The 16,870-nt window shown below is 52.9% G+C and overlaps 1 protein-coding gene across 1 annotated transcript; it reads left to right on the top strand.

Moving 5' to 3' along the window:
- Positions 1–7,354: 7,354 nt before the first annotated feature.
- On the top strand, positions 7,355–10,014 carry LOC101660471 (leptin). Its single transcript, XM_004707794.1, has 2 exons — positions 7,355–7,498; positions 9,655–10,014. The coding sequence occupies exons 1-2, from the start codon at positions 7,355–7,357 to the stop codon at positions 10,012–10,014; spliced, it is 504 nt and encodes a 167-aa protein (XP_004707851.1).
- The last annotated feature ends 6,856 nt before the right edge of the window (positions 10,015–16,870 follow it).

Genomic DNA, 16,870 nt, shown 5'->3' with positions numbered 1-16,870 from the left:
GTTGTTGGGTCGCTGAGAGTCGGGATCGACTGGAGGGCAGTGGGTGCCGTGAAGACTAAAGGAAGGCTTGGCAGTTGGAAGCCACCAGTAACACCCAGAAAGCCCTACCTCAAGCACTTCTTCCACGTAGCCCCCAGGCACCGGTTGGCTTTTGCCCCATTTCTCCAAGTCTCCTGGGAGGTAAACACACTCAGAGCCAAGTTACCCATGTGAGGCTGAGTGGGGAAGACAGGTCACCCTGGAGCCCGAGTCGGGGGTCTGCACCTCGTGAGTGCTCCGAACCTGAAAGGCCAGGCACCAAAGAGAAGGATAGGGGCCCTGGACCCTCAGCAGAGACCACCGGGCTCACTGAACCCTGAAGTCCTGGGGAGGGCCCCCTGGGCCTCCTTCCTCTCCATCAGAAGCCACCCCTAGAGCCCTCTATCCGGGACTGGAGGAGGAAGGGTGGGGCAAGGGAGGAACGAAGAACATTCCAAAATTTCATTTATCTCCCCCATGGAGCCTGGTGGCCAGCATACTCCATGTGTGCCTGCATATGTGCACATACACTGCTTCAGCCTGGTCTCCTAGAGTCAGGTCAATCCTCCAGCATGTGTTCCTACCCAGGGAATCAAACTCGAGGCACCCTAGGGCAGTGGTTCTCAACCTGTGGGTCTCGACCCCTTTGGGGGTCAAACGATGGTTGGGGGATCACCACTCTATGAGGAACTGTATGAAAGGGTCGCGGCATGAGGAAGGTTGAGAACCACTGCTTAGGGGCAGCTCTGCTGCCTCTCAAGCTCTGCCCTTCTGCCTGGGGCACCCTGCTTCCCCCCTCCTCCCTGGAGAACCCTGCCCATCAGATAGGCCACTTTGAGAAGCTCCCCTCCCCAGAGTTGCCAACCCTCCCGCTGTCTCCCCTGATCCTGGGCTGCCGCCATCATAATCTTTACCCCGTTGGGTCCAAATGATTTGTTTGAAACCTCTGCCTGTTCCACTGGACCTGGGTCGCTTGAAGAACCGTGCCTAGCAGTCTGTTTCCTCCTTGGTCTGCCTTATCCCCATCCTCAAGTGTCCATTCCAGTCGAGCTATTCGAGAAAGGAAGTCCCAGGGAGAATCTCTGTGGGGAGAAGGCTTAGACCAGTGCTTCCCAAAGTGGGGCGTATCACCCCTTGGGGACCCCTGAGATGACCCAGGAGGGGCTGCAAAAGCCAATACTTACAGTTTATCAGGGACTACGGGCTGTACTCAACTCAACTCTCTGCCATCGATCCACGCCTACTCCTAAGGGCCCTACAGGACAGGGGAGAACTGGCTCTGTCCGTTTCTGAGACTGTAAACAGGAGTCGAAAGCCTCTTCTTTCCCTGAGGAGCAGCAGGTGGTTTCGAACTGCCAACCTTTCAGATTTGCAGCCCAGTTTGAAACCACTCTGCCACCAGGGTTCCCTAGTATAAAAGTTTTACTTGGGGAGGGGGCTGAGTAATATTTTTTTTCTGAAGAGAGGATGGTTGGCCAAATAAGGTTGGGAACCTATGGCTTAGAGTCTAAGCCTTAGACCAAACACATTTTTACCCTCCTGTTGCCAGTGTCAGAGCGCCGATTCTGATTCATAGCGACCCTTTGTGCAGCAGATGCCTGGTCCTGTGCCATCCTCACAACTCTTGTTGGGGCCCACTACAGTGCCAAGCCATCTCCATGAGGGTCTTCCTCTTTTTCACTGGCCTAAGAAGGGGTCCCTCCGGCTACCGTGTCCAGAGCACAGGAGACAAAACACCATCCTCACTTCCAAGGAGCATGGGGCTGGGGGCTGGGGGCTGCACTTCTTCCAGCCCAGATGTCTGTTCTTCTGACTCCATCGTACTTTCAGTGTTCCCCACCAACCCCACCGTGCAAATACATCCGTCCTTCAAGGCCCAGCCTCCACATGCACCTAGGGGCGGAACACGCCATGGCTTCAGTCAGACTCACAGCCCCCTGAATGTCATTCCCACGAGCAGGCAAAAGACGAGCAAGAGAGAGCGGTTTAGAAAGCCTGTCTTATACAGAAGGCAAGGAACATTCCGTCAGAAGACTGCCAGAGGTCTGGGCCTAGCTCAAGGTTATCGGCAACCACCAGCAACCTCCTCTCTGATCCAGAGGTCCCCACCCCCAGCCCCGCCATCACCAAAAGGCTGTGGGAGGACCAGGCCAGGAGCAGCTGGCAGACCCTTCTCCCAGGAGCTAGAAAGTCATCCAGACAGCTCTGTTTCTGTCCCAACCTTGGTCAAGAGGCCCGGCTCCATCCGCCTCAGTATCTGGGGTGGGGGAGGAAAGGTAAAGGAGCCCACCTTGAGGACCGTCAGCTTCCCTGGGGAATTGGGAAGCTAGTCTGTCTTTAGGGAGGGAGCAGTGGTGGGGTGGGGTGGGGCAGGGAGGTCAGTCAGCCTGAACAAAGGGGGTCCACGTGAAATTAGACAGAGTGACACTGGCACCGGTGGATAGTCCCAGCATGCCTGTCATTACGTCTCATTCCCAGTGTTGCCCTGCGGATCCGGTTTCTCTTCCCTGGGGATGGGGCGATGGCATAGATGGGTGTGGGGATGGCAGGGGTCTTAATTAAAGGAGAAGGGAGGCGCCTGAAACATGACCTGGTCATCAGGTGGCCCCAGAGGAGAGCGAGTGTTGGGGGGTGGTTGCAGGGTGCAGGCCAGTGTCCCTCCTCCTTCCTCCTGCCACACCCCTGCCTCCAGGCTTCCCCTTGCCCCTGCAGGCTCTGCTCAGAGCAGTGGTTCTCAACCTTCCTCATGCCTCGACCCTTGTATACAGTTCCTCAGGTTGTGGTGACCCCCCCAACCATAAAATTATTTTCATTGCTACTTCATCACTGTCATTTTGCTACTGTGATGAATCGTCATGTGAATATCTGACATGCAGGATGTATTTTCATTGTTACAAATTGAACATAATGAAAGCATCGTCATGAATCACAAAAGCAATATGTCATTATATATTGTGAAATATTTATTTCTAATGAAAAATAAATGAAATTTTGTCTTGAAGCCTGGTGTAGCATGGGTAACAGTCTTCGTGCCACATACTTGTATGGGGGCGCATCTGCATGTGGGCGGACCTGCCTGGAGACGGATAGAGGAGCGGTGTCTCGGTTCCTAAGACCATCGGAAATATGTGTTTTCTGATGGCCTTAGGCGACCCCTGTGAAAGGGTCGTTCAACCCCCCCAAAGGGGTTGCGACCCACAGGTTGAGAACCGCTGGCTTAGAGACCTAGGAGACACGGTGCTGTTGGGCCAACATTTCGGTGCCTTTATCTTTAAACTCTTATACAATGACAGCTCTCAAACGTTTAAAACCACTTTAGAAGCTTCCAGAAGAAAAGGTTTTGCGGCCCAGGCTGATGGCTGACAGCATCCATTCTCCCTCCTCCCCTCCCCCAGCCCCGTGATCTCTCCACCCCTCCCCAGCCCAGCCGTGCAGCTGAATTCAGATTCCAGACCCCACAGTCCCCCTGAAGGCCCTTTCCCCCCAAACCTCTTCTGCCTCAGCCAACATCTGTCTCCAGTCTTTCTGGCTGCCAACACCGAGTCTCTGAGTCTCGTCTTTCCCCATCTCACTCCTTCCCCTGCACTGGTAGCCTTCAACAATCCCAGCCCAATCCTTTCCTCCCCCTACAGCGTGGGCACACCTCTCATGCCACCTGAGCCGCGCTAGGTCCTTCTGCCTCTGCACTGCCTGCCAGTGCGGCCCCAGCCCCCACTCACTCTCGGGGTCTTCATGTGTGCTGCCTCCTCCAGGAAGTCTCCCTGCTCTCTTAACAACACCATGGTGAGGGCTGCTAACATTTATTGGCCTGGCTGTGAACCAAACCCCCCAAATCTGGTGAGCCGAGTCCACTTTGACTCACAGTGACCCAATAAGACATAGGAGAACTACCTTCTCGGGTTCCCTAGGAAGGAGCTGACCATAAGGTCTGTGGTTCTAACCCGTGAGCCGCCCAGTGGGAGAGAGGAGAGACTGCACGCTTGTGTACAGATCCGCAGTCTCAGAAACCCCGAGGAACAGCTCCACTCTGCCTGCCAGGTCGCTCTGAGTTGGAATCGGCTTGATGGCAACAGCTTTCTTTTGGGGTTTTGGAATCTTTCCGGGAGCACATTGGATCGAACCTCCACCCTTTGGCTCAGCAGCACAGCACTGCCTTCTTTGATCCAAGCACAGAGGTAGAGGCCTCTGTTTCACGCCCTAACAGCCACATGCGGGAGTTACCATGTGTATCACCCCCATGCTCCAGCTAACACTGCTAACCTGCCAAGAAGTTTGCAAACTGTTGACGGGAATAGAAAGCCTCCTCTTTCTCCTGAGGAGAGGTGGGTGGTTTCGAACAGCTGATCCTAGAGCATAACCCACACCACCACCAGGACTCCTGGAGCTCAGGTGCTGCTCTGCTTAACTGGAGAGCTCCTCACCTGCAGCCTGATGACTCCCTCCCACGAGTTGCCCAAGGCATTTCATCTGTTTAAACGTTTTTCCTTGCGTTGTGGTTAATTGTCTACAGATCTGATTCTTAAGCCGGTGCCCTGAGAGCATAGTTTGATTTTATACTTTTCGTGGATGCAATGATCCAAAGAAAATGTTCATTTTATTTTACAAATAATATATGAAAGTGATTGGTCAGATCAAATCCTGGTGTGATAGGATGAATATGCTATCAAGCTTCCTGGGAAAGCCAGAAGCCTCCTGCCCACCCCTGCCCACTCCTGAGGCCCACTTTCCTGTCTCCGTGGCATCTCTGGCCCACAATGGGTGGTAATTACAAGACCATTTAGTTGTCAGTTGTCAAATAGCTGTTGAGAAACCATGCTGGGCCCGGCACTGTGCTAAGTGGAATTGTATTTGTCTCTCAAACAATCCCTTCCTTCCGCCTCTCAGACCTTATGCCCTTTCCTTTCTACCATCTTCCCTCTCCACCCCCTGCCTTCTAGGACCATGGTCAGGGCCCACCTAGAGACTTTGGCTCAGGTGCAAGCGGGGAGACATACAGTATGTCTCACCGTAGAACCAAGAAGACGTGACGGCCACTCCGTTCTGACGGTGACAAGGTGCACTGAGCTGGCGTTGTGTTTGGCTGCGTTGGGCAGAGCCCCAACACCACAGTGATCCCAAATGAGTAGTTTCAGGCTGCCCCCCAAAGTCCTTTTGGAAAGAAACCATATTCCCTGTGTCTATCAAGACCCCCACCCCCCTTGAGGGATGAACAAGAGCCATTGTTCATGATTTACCCTCTCCAGTGCCATTTTCCTAATATTCGCTTCTTGTCATTATGATGCCAGACTCACGCACACACCCTTAGCATGGACCATTAGCCACAGAGCCACACATTCAACGGGATTGCCCCTGGCCTCGGGATCTCATGAAGGCATTGCTGCTTCATCAGGTTCTGCATCATGTTCCTTTTAGAGTTTGTGGTGCCATGACTGTGAGAGGTTGGCATATTCCGGTGGGCACACTGCTCTCGGCTGCCGTGTCTTGAAACAAGCCCTTGCTTGCCACTAGGTGCCACTCGCCTTGTGCTCTTAGGAATGCCTCCAAAAATCTACTGCCCCCAGCCGAAGCTGACTCCTAGCACCCCAATAGGACAGAGTAGAACTCCCCTTGGGGTTTTCTGAGACTGTAACTCTTTATAGGGACAGACAGCCCCGCCTTTCTCCTGCAGACCGGCTGACAGCCCAACATGGAACCCACCAGAACGTCCTACTCAGTCTTTCATACCTCTTTCAGGGGGGCCCCCATGATGTCTTATAGGAGCCATGGTGGTAGAGTAACCTACCTGTTGCTAGCCTCAAGGTCAGTATTTTGAAACCACCAGCTGCTCTGTGGGAGAAAGATGAGGCTTTCTACTCTGGTGAAGATCTACAGTCTCTGGGGGAAGGACAACAGAAAAGTGGGTGAAGGGAGACGTTGGACAGTGTAAGAAATGACAAAATAATAATTTATAAATGATCAAGAGTTCATGATGGAAGGGGGAGAGCAGGGAGGGGGAAAATGAGGAGCTGATGCCAGGGACTTAAGTGGAGAGCAAATGTTTTGATGAGGGCAATGAATGTACAGATGTGCTTGACACAATTGATGTATATATGGATTGTGCTAGGAGTTGTATGAGCCCCGAATAAAATGATTTTTTAAAAAAGATCTACAGTCTCAGAAACCGGCAAGGGCAATTCCACCCTGTTCTATAGGGTCTCTGTGAGTCAGACTCAACTCGATAGCAGTGAGTTTGCTTTGGAAGGCATCTTATAAGCCCAGCTAAGCTCTCTCCATCGGTTGGAGAGTTGCTCATGGACTCGGCTTTCTCTTCTACCAAACTCGAAGCTACTTATAATCTTGTTCATTCTTCCACCGCTGTGTTGGACTTGCCAGTGGGCCCTCTCACAAGGTGAGTCGGCTTCAGCCTGTTCCAGCGGGACAGAGAGGGAGCAATCACGCCGCTCTATGTTGCTGCTGTCATGGGACTGCAGCGAGCAATGGAGGCCGGGCACGTGGTCTCTAACGATAGCCTAGGAATGGGCGACGCCACCCTTGAAAGCTCATTCACATGCGTTATCGAATCTGGTCCTCATAAGACCAGGAGATAGGTATGTTGCCGGGGGATGAGGGAGATGGTTTGCAGTTACGTGAAACACCTAAATCCGGGCAGCCAGGAAAGGGCTGGAATCAGACCAGGTCTCAGTAACCTCTTCTCTTTTGCTTGAACCACACCATCAAGTCCACCCAGCCACCGTGGCGTGCACCTGACTCGCTGCTTGGTGGCCTCGTGGGTGCCCACTGGGCCCTACCTCTTCTGAGAGAAAGCATTTCCCTGACATATGTCTGGACATGGACCTGCCTTTGGCGTTGAAGAAAAGGTAGGCAGGACAGAAGGCCGGTCTTGTGTCTTCCACTTCCAGTCATTTGGCTCCTGCCAGAGCGTGTGGGGGTGCTCTGAGCATTGCTGACTCCCCAGCCAGCAAGTAAGCATGAGCTGACTTGTGCTTACTTACTCACCTGTAGTGAATGATATCACATAGTTTTCACCCTATCAGAGTCTGTTTCTCTCAACCTCGCAGCACCTTCTACAGAATCAAAGCCTCTTTTTGAAGCGTCAAGGCCCCAACAGGGATGGAGTAGCCAGGAAGCCAGGTGAGCACAGGTTCCTTGTGTCGTGCAAAGTGGCCCATGTTCTCCGCCACAGATGCGGGTGAGACCCGAGGGAAACTGTCCACTACAGACTAGGAAGTAAGCACACGGAACCCTGTGCTCACCCAGCAGATGTGTGCTCTGGCCCTGGGTTTGAGATGCCAGCCCCTTGTGATGCATGGCTCCTTCTGTCTCCAGATCTGAGAAGATGCGGTGTGCCACCCTGTGCCGGCTCCTGTGGCTTGTGCCCCTTCTGACCAACATCCACTCGGTGCCCATCCAGATGGTCCAAGATGACACCAGGATCCTAATCAAGACCATTATCACCCGGATCAATGACATCTCCCACATGGTAGGGGTGGTCTGGGGGTGCCAGGGCCCATGACCTGGAGTAACCCTAGCTCAGCCATGATTCTCAGTGGGGCTAGAAGCAGATTATTCAAGAAGCACAGACTGAGCATCTCCTAAATCCACCTCGGGGCAGCCTCTGCTCTCTCGGGTGGTCCTCACAGCCTGCCTTCCTACTGGGGTCCAGGCCCAAGAGGACCCCATTTTAAGCCACCCTGAAAGTGTTTAACTTTGCTATGTTTCCACTAAAACTCACATGACCCTCTGACGTCACGGGCCCGCATGTGCTCGCTTGTGTTCAGAGGTTAGTGGTGGCAGGTGTAGAGACACAAGCGGTCCTGGGTGGCCTTGACGCCTACTCTCTGCCTTACCAATGACCTCCCCTTCTCCCTCTGTCCCTTGCCCCCCGCTCTCCTTCTCTCTGACTTTGTTCCCCTAAGCCTTAGTGCCGGAACCCAAGGGATCTGTGTTCCAGGGGTGGAAACCAGACCCTAGCAGCACCCTCCCTGACCCTCACCAGGTGGGCTCCATCGGACCTTGTCATTGGCCACTTTTCCTCCTTTGAGCTGAACTCTGACCCATGCGGCTTCCCCCATTACTGCTGGCCTTGCTTCCCAAGGCCCCACAGAAGATGGGGTCCGCCTCTTTCATCTGCACCCCCCTCCATCCAGCTCCCCCTCCCCACACCCTAACACCCATCTAGATCTTTCCTCTGAGGTCAACAGACCTATACCTTCAGCCTTTCCCTACTACGGCCCACATTTGGAGTTAGGAACCCTGTGAGCCTTCATAGATCTGTGCACTGTGAGAGCTCAAACTAGCCTCCCTGCGTCTTTAAGCCTTGGTTGCAGCCTTGAGGGACTGGGATTGTAACAGAGCCTTCCCCAGGTTGCTAGGAGACTTAAGGTAGATAACCAAACCAGCCAGTTATCAGAAAGTCAGTTGTGTCTCGTGGCAACCCCTGTTGATTCTCAGAAACACTTGCTTCGGGGTAGACTCAAGCATCCAACCTTGGCTTAGCCGTCAAGAACCTTAGCCATTGGCACACCCAGGGCCTCCGAAGTTAGGTAAAATAGGTGAGAAACACCCCACCCTCGCCCCCATGAAGCACAGAACAGAGTGCACCTTGGGTAAGAGCTTGTCCGTGTAGATTTCGGTGGCCCCCTGGCAGGTCCATCCTGAGCAGAGCCATCTGGAGGTCTCCATGCCTCCTGGCCACTGTGTGGGCCCAACAGGAAGCCTGGGAGAAGGAAGATCTCCAGAAACACAGACAGCTTAAAAGCAGACCGACTCTTGGACATTTTACAGGGAGGAACCCTTAAGTCTCCTGGCTTTTAAAAGAGCCCATCCTGGCTACCCACTCTGGGCCCAGAGGGTGACACCCTGGAGGCCCAGGCATCCCTGTGCACAGAGTCAGGGGAGGGAGAAGCCCTCCTGGTCAGTGCAGTTCTGGATGCAGAGAAGGGAGGCAGGGCATTTGTGGGGGTACCACTTTCATCTCCAATTCCCAAGTTGCTGGGACTGCCTGGAGAACTGAGCAGTGAGAACCTGACTTGGTGGGAGGGAGGGGGGTGTGCGCGCGCGGGGATGCGGTTGGCTGAGGGTGGGAAGGAATGAGGCCAACGGGAATGACGGGTGGGGGTGGGGAGCCTTGGATAAAGGTCCTTAATTGGTGCAGTCTGCACTCCACGACGAACCTAAAGGTTGGTGATTCACACCCACTTCATGGCACCACGGATGAAAAGCTCACCTACCGGTCTCCATGAAGTTTGCACCCTGTAACGTCCATGGGCCAGTGTGCTCTGTCATGCATGGGGTCACCAGGAGCCAAACTGGGCAGTGGCAATGGGTTTAGACTGAAGTACAACACAGGGGGTCCTGAGGGCTCTTCAGCGGAGGACTCTGGGAGATGGCAGTGGCCCAGGAAGACAGGCCTGCAGGTGGAGCGGGAGCAGTCCGGGAAGGTCAGGAAACCAGAGAGATGCTCAGCGGGCAGCTGCGGGCAGTAGCTCAGGGTCTGGGAGGGCAAGGAATGGGCACGAGACAGCCGGGGCAGGGGCCTGCTATCTCTACCTCGTGGGAAAGGCCAGGGGTGAGGGTGTACGGTAGACAGTTTCCCCCCTCTGTGCTCAGTCCTCTCCCTTCCTCTCCCTCCCACAGCAGTCCATCCACTCCAAGCCCAGGGTCACCGGCTTGGACTTTCTCCCCGGGCCCCACCCTGTCCTGAGCCTGTCAAAGGCGGCCGAGACCTTGGCGATCTACCAGCAGGTCCTCACCAATCTGCCTTCCACCAGCATGATCCAAATAGCCAACGACCTGGAGAACCTCCGTGACCTGCTGTACCTGCTGGCGGCGTCCAAGAGCTGCCCTGTCCCCACGGCCAGTGGCCTGGGAAACTTGAAGATCCCCGATGGGGTCCTGGAGGCCTCGCTCTACTCCACCGAGGTGGTGGCCCTGAGCCGGCTGCAGGGCTTTCTGCAAGATACGCTGCGGCAGCTGGACCTCAGCCCCCAGTGCTGAAGCCCCGCTGCCTGCCTGCATCGCTCAGAGAAGAGGCAAGCTGGGGCGGTCGTGCCTGGTCTAGGGCTCTACCCCATTCTCTGCCACTCCGCTCAATACTGCCCATGGCGTACGACTCAAGGTTTGTTGCTTGAAACCAAAGATCAATAAATACGATTCCGAGGTCACCAACCGGCAAGGGGCCCTACCAGCGACCCGTGGACACTCTCTCTCTGTGGGTCTCACCAGTCTCCGGTCACCTGCAGGGAGCGTTCTGTCCCCTCCCCATCCTGCTCATCTCTGGCCACTCACTTTGGTGAGATCCAGGGGCTTGCTGAGGGGGCACCAGAGCCTCGGCAGAACTGAAGCAGGTTCCATTTGAGAACTTTTGGGGGGCACCCTCTGGACCCTCTCTGTACTGGACACTCTCCAGCAACACAAGTTGGAAACACTTAAAACACATGTTTATGATGTATTTTATTCCGAATAAGACAAGAGCGAGGTTCTCTAGGGTGCTATTTCCAAGGCCGTGGATGCAAACACATGGTGTGTCCTGAGGGTCGGAGTCTTCCAGACAAGCGCCAACATGGAGGTGTCACTCAAGTTAGTGTCTTTGTTTGTACTGGAATTGATTTCAAGTGTTTGCCAGGCCAGGGCCTTGGGCGGACAGCCTAGGCTAGTTTTCCGGAGGAGAAGCTGAACCTTGTAGCTGTGGGCATGGGCTGGAGGTTAGTCTTCTGAAGGTTTGTGCGGCCAGCTCTGGCGCTGAGGTGAGGTCAGTTTCGCATCTTCTGCAGCTACGTGAAGGGAGCTTTCTGTGGAAATGGAAGAAATGACTCTCCCGAGGGGGATGTGGGATCTAGCTGGTGTCCTTGGAGGGTGGGGTTGGCACACAGACTGTGGATGAGGCAGTGGTCGGCTCTGGTCTTCTTCAACTACCAGCCAGAGAGCGAGTGTTGTTTGTTTTATTTTGATGTTTTAATCAGGGAGTGAGGGTCCCACCCCGAAGACAGTGGTCCCCAGAACTCTAGAGTCCTCAGGGTAGTCCTCAGAATGGCCATGTGAGAGCCATTAGACATGGCGGTGTCCCAACTAAGATTTGCATGCTGTCTGTGGCTCTCCTCTGCTTGGCCCATTCCCCACCTGGTCTGGAAAGATTCTGAAGAGAGGAGACACAGCCGTCGGGGGGTGGTGGTGGGGGGGTTGGAGTCTGGGGGCCTCAGCCAGCACTGGCACTGCTGGATGAGGCAGGACCCCAACCCAGGTGGGCTGTCCAGAGGGATGGACCGGGAGGTGGGTGTTGTTCTATGGCACAGGGGTGCCGAACCTTTCCAAAGAAATTTAAATTAAAGCAATAAACTTTGAGCACCTCCCACGTGCTCAGCTTTTACTGGTGCTATGGGCGAGAGACCTCACAAAATAGTCCTGAGGAGTCAGTCCTGCCCTCAGGGACCCGCATTGCACACGGTTGACCCCGCCTCAGGGGTACAGAGCGGTCAAGGTCCCCCACAGGTGGGAGAGGGTGTGAACTGAGGGAGGCGGTGCCCAGAGCCCACAGGCCATCCCTGCTTGTTGCACTTCTTAGCGTTGTTACTGTTCAAGGCACATTTGCCTTGATTACTACGTAGCCATATTTCCTTTGATAGCTTGATAACTTGGGATTTTGATGTAAGAAAACATGTCAGACGGTTGCAGCCAATGGGTAGGTGGAAGCAGGAGAAAGCTTCAGGTCCTCCAACCCCCCAAAATGCTCTCCCGTGGTGCAGACCGAGCTGGAGCAGGAACTTTCTGGAAGGGAGGAGCTTGGAGGTGGATGTGTGAGGATCGTCAATGGCCTGGAAGGAGGGAGGCTGATGAACAGGAAGCTTTGTTGTGTGGATGTGGGTCCCTCCTGGAGAAAGGGAGGAGAGGGAAGCGGTTGTATTGAAGAATCTTGAGTGACAGCCAAGGCGGCTATTGAGAGAACACTGCATGGAAGGTTCTAGAACAGTGTCTTGTAGGATGGACAGAGCCAGGCCTGCTCTGATGGGCGTGACCTGGATTGTGGCCCCGGAGTCAGGGGGGGAGGTGGTTTCTTTTTCGTTGTCGTTCGCTTTCAAACTTTTTATTATGAATTGGGTGAAGGTTTACAGATGGGATCTCCTTTTTAAACTTTTTATTATGAATCGGGTGGGGGTTACGTTGTTTTTGTATCCAGCAGCTCACCAGCTTGCCTCGTTTCCATCTTTTCTTTCTCCCCCTTCTCCCTCTTGTCAGCCTCACAGCACCTGACATTGGGGGGTGCTCCCATGCTCTGAAACCTCCCAAATGCCAGCAGCGGCCTCCTTTATTCACCTTAAGATATATATGTCTATTGTTTATTGAAAATAAAAACCCTTCAATAAAGTCCCTTTGGCCCCTGCTCTTTTCTTTCTGTGACCATTCCAGAGGGGCTTCAGAGGAGCCATCTAGGTGTGACAGGTCATGGCTCCCCTCCATTCACCCCTGCTGTGGTCACAGTCAGCCGCCAGTTCTCTGGGACAAAAGGGTTGCCCCCAAAATGCCACACACCCCAAGTGCTGCAGCCCAGCCTCAGGATGCACCCAGCAGTTTTACACCAGCCCCAACCCCCAGTCACAGATCTAGCCCAGACTGTAGAGTCAAAGAGACAAGCACCCATCGGGTCCAAAGGCACAGAGCACAGGAAGTTGTCCCCCAGTACCGTTGGGGATCTGGTCCCTTTAGACTAAGTCCCCGGGCCAGTGGGGCTCAAGAAGACTTGGGTGGCTGGCAAAGACACATGTCACAAAGAATCATTTCCAGGTTGATTTCAAGAATCAGTGCTCCACCAGCCTGTGTGACCACAAGGTGTCGAAAGGATCAGGTATCAGGCATCAAAGAACAAAAAATCATATCATTGTGAATGAGGGGGAGTGCAGAGTGGAGACCCAAAGCCCATCTGTAGGCAACTGGACACCCCCTTACTGAAGGGTTGCAGGGAGGAGACAAGCCAGTCAGGGTGCAGGGTAGCAACAATTAAGCATACCACTTTCCTCTAGTTCTTAATTGCTTCCTCCCCCCACTATCATGATCCCAATTCTACCTTACAAATCCGGCTAGACCAGAGGATGCACATTGGTACAGATGGGAAGTAGAAACACAGGGAATCCAGGACAGATGATCCCTTCAGGACCAGTGGTGAGAGTGGCGATACCTGGAGGGTGATGGGAAGGTGGGGTAGAAAGGGGGAACTGATTACAAGAATCTACATATAACCTACATATAAGGATCTACATATTACATGGACAACAGAAACGTGGGTGAGGGGAGACGTCAGACAGTGTAAGATATAACAAAATAATAATAATTTATAAATTATCAAGGGTTCATGAGGAAGGGGGGAGAGCGGAGGGAGGGGGAAAATGAGGCGCTGATATTAAGGGCTCAAGTAGAAAGCAAGTGTTTTGAGAATGATGATGGTAACAAATGTACAAATGTGCTTGACAATGGATGGATGTATGGGTTGTGATAAGAATTGTACGAGCCCCCAATAAAATGATTTTAAAAAAAAAAGAATCAGTGCTCATGTCACATACAATGTATCCCAACTATCGCGTCCAAGTAAACCCATCCAACCAAACCGGTCACCTCTGACTCAGCGACCCTACGGGACAGAGTAGAACTGACCCAGGAGGTCTGGCAAGGCTTCGTCTCGCAGGCTTCGGACGTGTGGTCAGGAGAGACCAGCCCATGGAGAAGGACATCATGCTTGGTAAAGTAGTGGGGCAGCGAAAGAGAGGCCGACAAGACGGATGGACTCAGCGGCCGCATCGATGGGCTCCGGCACAGGAACACTTGTGAAGACGGCGCAGGGCCAGGCAGTGTTTCCTTCCGTTGGGCACGGGGCCTCTGAGAGCCGGAATTGGCTTCTGTGGAGAAGATCACAGCCTTGGCAACTCCCAGGGGGCATCTCCCATGTCCCACGCGCGCGGTTGCTGTGAGTTGGCAGAGACTGGGCAGTACCCCAGGACACCCAACAACCTTGGCGGGAGGTCAAACGTGCACGCCATAACCTCTATCGCAGTTGTTTTCGTCTTTGCTAAATGATCGCAAACTAATATAAGAAAAAAAATGGAACGCTAAACCGTGAATAATTAAATAGTAATTTAAAAAGACACCCGTGTTCATCATAGCATGATTTATAACAGAAAGAAGATGCAAACAGCCACACAAAGCAGGGATGAAACTATGGAGCACCCCCTGGTACAGACGGACCCAGAGGGTATGACAGAAACAGCCAGCCCACTGCCGTCACGTCGAGGCTGACTCATGCCAGCCCGTAGGAGACAGGGTCAGCATAGAATCACCCTGTGGGCTCCCCAGCCTGCAATTCTCTTTTTATTTTTACACAGTTTTATCAGCACTTCATCCACATGCCACACAGTTCAATAATCAATCACCTTGAGAAGAGTTGTCCAATCATCACCACAATCAATCCGAGAACACTTTCTTCTCCCTTGTAACCACTACACCACCAGGGCTCCTCTGGAGAACATTATGCTGAGTGAAATTAGCCAATCACAAAAGGGCAAATAGGATGAGCCCACTGCTAGAAGGGAATTAAGACAAACAAGCAAGATAAAGATTGCCATATCAAAAGAATCAGACTGGAGTTTTCCAGAAGCAGTAGACTAGACAGTCGATGGGTGCTTACTTGGGTGAAGTGGGAGATGGTGGTCCACAAGAGGAAAAAGAGAAATCAAGGATTGGGGGGAGGGTAAACTACTGGGAGGGAGGGGTTAGCATTTTTAACTATTGAATACAGAGTTGGTGATCTGAAATGTAACCACCACTACCATCCCCCACATACCTAACTCACAATAAAGAAATCGTGTAAGAAAGACCCAAACCCCTGGTTGCTGGCTGCTCAGCAGATAAAATGAGACAATGGCCCAACAGAATGCCAGGGTCTTTCTTGAGTCACAATCAGCAGCAACTCTAAGGGTCTGGATCAGGGCCAGGGCACCCAAGGTCCAAGTTCCTCTGGCCTTGCAGTGAGAGCTGTGGGGTCCTTGTCGGCAGACAAGCGTGGATGAAATGGGAGTGGAGGGGTGGCCCACCGAGGTCCCAAATAAGGTTAGGTCACAGCAGTGGGCACTCAGAGGAGCACCCTAAATTGATCACTTGGCATCCTGAGGAAGGAGTTGGCTGCTGCACCAGTTGGGACTCCTAGAGCTGCAAGTGATGAAAACCCAGGCAAACACACTTGCAAAGAAAAGAGCTCATTGGCCCACATGGCTGACAGGCCGGGCCGTCAAATCATACCTCTGCTATTTCGCCAGCACTTATTTCTGTCCCAGGCAGCCTCTCTCTTCCGCTGTGATGACCAAGATGTCCCTCAGCATCTCTCAGCTTTGGTGTCCTCAGCTGGTGCCTCTGACCTCAGGGGAAGGCATGTGTTTCCCAGTGGGGGCCAGAAGAAGTTTGAAAGAAGGCTCTTGTTGGCCAGGCCTGGATCATGTGCCCACCACAATTGCCCCAGGTGGGACAGTCCCATGTGAATCCCACGGGCGAAGAATGGAAGGAGTCGTGTGAATTTCTATACCCTCCACAACATGTCATGTTCTCTGGAATGCTGGGTGTTTCCGGCTTAGCTTGGGGAGACCATGAGCCCTTGAGGCTTGGTTGCAGTCTCTGGCACCATTTCAGACCCCACTATTGTTGGGGGCTTGTCTTGGCTTGCTGGGGCTACCACCACAAAACACCACTTGTTGCCTGGCTTATGCAAACAGTGATGTCTTTTCTCTGACTCATGGAGGCTGGACGCCCAAATGAGGGTCTCTGCTGCGTTGACTTCTGGGAGGGGCTTTGAGAAAGGAACGGAGCCATGCCTTTCTCCTAGTTTCTGGTGGCTGCTGGCCATTCTTGGCATTCCCTGGATCCTCATGTGCATGTGACTCTGTTTCAACGGCCAACCACTTCCTGAAGCTGTCAAACAACCAAAGGTTTAGGATCAGGGTGAAGGATGCTCCGGGATGACTGTGTTAACTGGTTAACAGCTACAAAGAAAAAACTCTATTTCCACAACAGGGTCACAGACACAGGTACAGGGGCTTGAATGTTGGCATATCTTTGTAAGGGACACAAAGCGATCCAAAAAAGAATTGAGGTGCGTAACTAGCCCATCCTTTCTACAAGTGTTGCAGAAAAAAGCTGTAACTGATCCTGGCCACTCAAAGGCGAAACTTCTTGGGAGTTTAATTCTCTCAGCACACCCCTTCATGTTGAGTTCAAAGATAAAGACCTAAACCAGCAGTGAAATACAACCTCAAGATAAGGAGGCAAGTTTGAATATGAATCCCATATGAGATGATGTCAGAGAACTGTATGTGGTGATCCAGTAGGTGTGACATTGGCAGAGGCTTTGATTATTTGTAACTACTTTCTTGGTTGTTAGAGATGCAGATGGAAGTATCTCAGGGGTCACATGGGCAGGATTACTGCAATTTACTTCAAATGCTTCAGCTGAAAAAGGAAAAGATGTGAAGGGTTCAATAAATAGGAGCAGCAAACCGTTGATATTGTGCTAGCTGGAGTAGGAGCCCTGGTAGCATAGTGGGCATGTATTCGGCTGCCAACTGTGAGGTCAGCAGTTCTAAACCACCAGCTGCTCCTAGGGAGAAAGATGGGGCTTTCAACTCCCATACAGAGTTACAGTCTCAGAAACCCAAAGGGCAGTTCTACCCTGCCCTACAGTCGGCTTCAATTAGATGGCAGGGAGTTCTCTTGGTTTGGGGGTTAGGAGTGCACGCCCTCAACTTAGGGCTAACATTTCCAGAACAAGCATTTGGGGTGGGGGAGTGTGTTAGACAGGGTTCTCTAGAGAGATAAAACCAAA

This window comes from Echinops telfairi, unplaced genomic scaffold, assembly GCF_000313985.2.
Source record: "Echinops telfairi isolate 266 unplaced genomic scaffold, ASM31398v2 ScPeMD7_23;HRSCAF=83, whole genome shotgun sequence".
In the NCBI taxonomy this organism is placed as follows: domain Eukaryota; kingdom Metazoa; phylum Chordata; class Mammalia; order Afrosoricida; family Tenrecidae; genus Echinops; species Echinops telfairi.
This window is presented reverse-complemented; position numbering and strand designations above follow the sequence as displayed.